The sequence below is a fragment of the Otolemur garnettii genome, unplaced genomic scaffold, assembly GCF_000181295.1.
Source record: "Otolemur garnettii isolate 467f Iridium unplaced genomic scaffold, OtoGar3 scaffold00283, whole genome shotgun sequence".
In the NCBI taxonomy this organism is placed as follows: Eukaryota; Metazoa; Chordata; class Mammalia; order Primates; family Galagidae; genus Otolemur; species Otolemur garnettii.
This window is the reverse complement of record NW_003852678.1, coordinates 39,684-44,781: the sequence shown is the minus strand read 5'-3', so window position 1 is coordinate 44,781 and position 5,098 is coordinate 39,684. Positions and strand designations below refer to the sequence as shown.

The following is a 5,098-nucleotide window of genomic DNA, read 5'->3' as shown; positions in this document are numbered from 1 at the left end:
GGTGTGGGGACAGCCTGAGGACAGTGAGGAGACATGTGGGGAACTGTATGCAGATAGAGTGTTGACAGCCTGAGGACAGTTGGAGGCAGTGTGGGGACAGCATAGGGACAGTCAGGGGCAGCCTGGGGACATCATGAGGACAGTTTGGGGACATTGTGGAGTGGCCTGGGGACAGTCTTGAAAGCAGCCTGGGGATGGTGTGGGGGTGGCTTGGGCCCACCTTGAAGAGGGTGACGGTGGCGCTGTAGCACACACTGAGGAGGAAGAGGGTGATGAAGATAGCAATAGTTGTCCAGAGCCCGTCCAGCTCCCCATCCTGAGCCTCGGCACAGCTCTCATCTGCTTGCAGCTCTGGACAGGGAGGGAGTGGTCAGTGCCATGTCCCACCCAGCCTGGGTCTTGGGGGTGCTTCCCATTGTGGTGGGGCCTGGGCTGTGTGGCCTGGCTGGGCTGGGCAGTAGCGCTGTGAGTTCAGTTCCTGGCTGCCCCATGGGGTGCCAACCTCAGGGCTCTGGGGTTAGGTCTGGCCTGGACAAAGCTGTGGTGGCCCTGTTCCCATTCTGCCCTGGCTCTACAGGGCAGTGCTATGCCTGGCCCCTCCCTGGTGACCAGGCCTAGAGAGCTGGGGAAGGGCAGAGCCTGCCAGGGATGGTGAGGTGTGGTGCAGGTGGCCATGGCACGCACTTTACCTCTGTGTGTGTGTGTGTGTAGGGTCTGGGAGCCCTCTGAGTGGAGTGGGTTTTTCTGAACTGGTCAGTGTGTGGACAAGTTGCTGAGCAGCCCATGGGGTAGTGTCTGTGCAAGTGCTTGTGCAGTGGACACATCTCCCTGGTCTGGGAGCCCAGTGGCAACCATGTGTGAGGCCCCAGTGTATGGGGTGTGTGCGTGTGTGCAGTGGCCCTGAGGGTCCTACTTGGTTTATTTTCATGGATCTGGTCCAGTGTCCTTGTGAGTATGGGGGCAGCCCGTCCCCTTGTGTCTCTGTCCCTGTGGGACACAGGACTGAGTGTTCCTAGATGTGGTCAGTGTCCCCACCAGAAAGAGGCTAGGTGCTGTAGCACAGGCCCTGTGGCCTTGTCTGGGAGCTGTGTCCCTGTTTCTCTCAAGGGGCACCTAGGGGCTGCAGGGAGGGCTAGAAAGAGGGGCCCTCTCCAGTCAAGTTCCCTTCTCTGCCCAGGGTGCCCCTGGCCAACCCCTGTTCTGGGCTGCCTGTGCTGATCCGCAGAGCCTGGGTCTGGCCTGTGTGGAACCCGCTCTCTCCCTAGTGATACAACTCAGGCCTCGGAACCTGGTCTGACCCTTGGAAAGAACCATCACAGTCTCACAGGGGCCCAGGGAAGTGCTGGGAGCTTTATTTCCATGCTGTTTGCCCAGGAGGTATGTACATGGGTGGGTCGTGCACCCTCACAGGAGCGAGGGGCTTGCTGGGTGCAGAGCTCATTTACCCGGAGACACGGAGAGGGACTTCTGGGTGTAGTGGTTGTGCAGGCCCTCATGCATCACGGAGCACGTATATGTATTTCCTGACTGCCAACTCTCCTTGCTTATGGTGAGCTTGCTGTAGAGGAAGAAGGACCCATCTGAATCCAGCACGGCAGGGGTGGTCTTGTAGTTGTTCTCAGGCCTGCCATTGTGCTCCCACTCAACAGCCATATCCGCAGGGTAGAAGCCTGTGACCATGCAGGTCAAGCTGACCCTAGATTGGGTCATCTCCTCCCGTGCAGGGCCCATGACGTACACATGCGGCTCACGGACCTGCCCTGTGGGGATAGAGGTCAGGAGAGAGGTCACTCCAGGGCAGAGGGTGAGTGGGGCTCCAGCCACATGGTCATGGTGGAGTGAGAGATCATCCTGCCCTGCCTGCTGCTCCCACCTTTGGCTTTGGAGATGGTTTTCATGACGGGGGCCGGAAGGGCTTTGTTGGTGACCTTGCACTTGAACTCCTTGCCCTTCAGCCAGTCCTGGTGCAGGACAGGGAGGGTGCTGACCACACGGTATGTGCTGTTGAACTGCTGCTCCCGAGGCTGCGTCTGGGCTGTGCGCACCTCCACGTTGTCCACGTACCAATTGAATTGGACATCAGGTTCATCCTGGCTGACATCCACCACCACACATGTGACCTTGGGCGTCAGTGAGATCATGAGGGTGTCCTTGGGCTTTGGGGGGAAGATGTAGACGGATGGGCCTCCCACCACTTCACATGCTGGTGATGGGGAGACAGAGATAGACAGATCATCATCAGGATAGAGCCTGCCCTCAGACTGGGGAGCTCCTCCCAGGCTCCAGTCCCCCCACCTTGGGCTGGGAGCAAGGACTGGGCAAACTTACGTTGGCACTGGGAACTGCAGCGGGTAACCGGTTTGGGCTCTGCAAAGAGAGGGGACGTTACATGGGTCTGGAAGGAGAGGAGCTGTTTGAACTAAGTGGGGAGAGTCTGCTCCTTGCTTGGGCTTAGGCCAGGGCAGGCTCTTGGGCACAGCTATTGGTTGGTCTGGACCCAGTGCCCCTTTGTGTGCCTGGGGCATCCAGCCTGTGTGCACCCTGGGCCTCTCCTGCAGTAAGGTTCACACCGGAGCCTCCCGCTGCCCAGGGCTGGGGCCATTCTCCTCCTGGCCGTCCTCTCACCAATAAGCTTGTCCACCTTGGTGTTGCTGGCCGGATGGGCTACGTTGCAGGTATAGGTCTGGCTGGACCAGCTGCTGGCTGGTACGGTCACCATGCTGCTGAGGGAGTAGAGCCCTGAGGACTGCTGGACGGCCGGGAAGGTGTGCACGCCGCTGGTCAGGGCGCCTGAGTTCCATGTCACGGTCGCGGGTTCTGGGAAGTAGTTCTTGACCAAGCAGGCCATGGCCACTGTGGGGCTGGATGTATCTCCACCATAGGGAGCCAGGGGGAAGACTGATGGGGCCGTGTTTTTGGCTGTGGGAGAGGAGGCATGTGTGAGTGCAGCTGGCACTGGGCCCATGGGCCTCAGGTGTGTGTGTGGCTGGCTCTCCCTGCATGACCTCTGCCCCCTCCCTCCACCAGATGTGTACCCTCTGCCGCTACAGGGCCTCAGGCCATAGCCTCAGATGCTGGACACATCCATGGGCCCTGCTTGGTTTGTAGTGAGCAGAGCCTGGGGCCTCTGGCCCGTCCTCATCTGCCCACCTCAGGCATGGCTCAGGAGGGCCTAGGCCCTGCCCCTGCCCCTGCCCTGGCCTCCTTTGCATTCCTGATGGACTGGCAGCCCTGTTCTCCCCAAAGCCTGCTGTAGTCCCTGACTGGGTTGTCCCAGCCTGGGCGGCTGCCACCTGGCCCCTCTACCAGGACCTGGCCATAGCCTGCCCTCAGCCCAGCCCCAGTGTCCTCTGAAGCTGGCTAGGGGCTGTGCCCTGCCCCATCCAGTCAGATGCCCCACTATGGCTTGCTGACATCCACTACTCATGGCCCTCTGCCCCTCCTAGCTCTCTAGTCTCTGGCCTGGGTAGGCCATCCCACTTGTCCAGGGTCTCCCTCTACTCAGAGCGTCACTCAGACCCCACCTCCAGCACAGGTAGAGCCTTTTAGAGCTCACGGTGCTAACACACCATGAGCAGGGAGGCCCCTTTGTCTCTCTTGTGCTGGCCCAGATGCACTGGTTCTCAGTGCAATCATGTGCCCTTCTCACACCCCAAGGAAGCTGAGCACCCCACCAGGTCACCCCTCTGCACTATACCTCATGCTCTAACAGCCCCTGCTCAGGCCCTCAGTGGGTCCCTTTGTGACCTGCTGCTCGGTTGCCTGCCATGTGGCACCCTGACACTCTGTTGGTATGCTCCCCCAAACTCCCCTGACCCCCTAGGAGTAGAGCAGGCCTCTCCTGAGAAGTCAGCCTGTCTTCTTCCTCCAGGAGCCTCTGACCCAGGTGGTTTTCTGCCCACGGTGGCCCTCAAAGACCTGGTCTCTGCAGCCAGCCCCCCACTCCAAGTGGACTGGGATTCTAGGTTGGTGTCCCAGCTGTGTCCCTTTGTCCATCAGGAGTGGCTACAGTCACCTACAGTCCCTCAGCCCTGGTCCTTTGAGCTCTGGGGAGCTACCTCCTATACCTCCTGACCCCCATCTTCTCTGCCTACCCAGAGCTGTTCTGCCCTGGTCCCCTGAGCTCTGTGGAGCTGCCCCTTATTCCTCCTGACTCTCACCTGCTCTGCCCACCCAAAGCTATTCTGCCCTGGTCCTTGTTCCTCCTGACCCCCACCTGCTCTGACCACCTGAACCTATTCTGCCTTGGTTCCCTAAGCTCCAGAGAGGCTGCCCCCTGCTCATCCTGACTCCCACTTGCTCTGCCCTGGTCCCCTGAGGTCTGAGGGGCTATCCCCTGCTCCTCATGACTCCGACCTGCTCTGCCCCCCTGAACCTACTCTACCTGGTCCCCTGAGCTCTGGGGGTGGGAGGGGGAGCCCTCTGCTCATCCTGACTCCCACCTGCTCTGCCCACCTGAACCTGCTCTACCCTGGTCCCCTGAGATCCGAGGGGCTGCCCCCTGCTCCTAAAATGACTCTGATCTGTTCTGCCTACCTCAACCTGCTCTGCATTGGCCCCCTGAGCTATGGGGGGCTTCCCCCTGCTCGTCCTGACTCCCAACTGCTCTGCCCACCTGAACTTGCTCTACCTGGTCCCCTAAGCTCCAAGGAGCTGCCCCCCCTGCTGCTCCTGACTCCCACCTGCTCTTCTCACCCAGAGCTGCTCTGCCCTGTTCCCCTGAGCTCTGGGGGGCAGCCCCCTGGTCCTCCTGACTCCCACCTGCTCTGCCCACCTGAACCTACTCTGCTCTGGTCCCCTGAGGTTCGAGGGGCTGCCCCTTGTTCCTCCTGACTCCGACCTGTTCTGCCTACCTGAAACTGTTCTGCCCTGCTCCCATGAACTATGGGGGGCAGCCCCCTGCTCGTCCTGACTCTCACCTGCTCTGCCCACCTGGACCTGCTCTACCTGGTGCCCGGAGCTCCGAGGAGCTGTTCCCTGCCCCTCCTGACTCCTACCTGCTCTGCCCGCCTGGACCTGCTCTACCTGGTGCCCAGAGCTCCAAGGAGCTGTTGCCTGCCCCTCCTGACTCCCACCTGCTCTGCCCGCCTGGACCTGC

General features: G+C 60.7%; 1 gene segment (V, D, J or C); it reads right to left on the bottom strand.

The window, feature by feature from the left end:
- Positions 1-1,324: 1,324 nt before the first annotated feature.
- Positions 1,325-3,527, bottom strand: LOC100947318. The segment is given in 3 exon segments: positions 1,325-1,760; positions 1,874-2,261; positions 2,615-3,527. Coding segments are annotated over 3 exon segments (1,062 nt in total).
- Between the last annotated feature and the right edge of the window lie 1,571 nt (positions 3,528-5,098).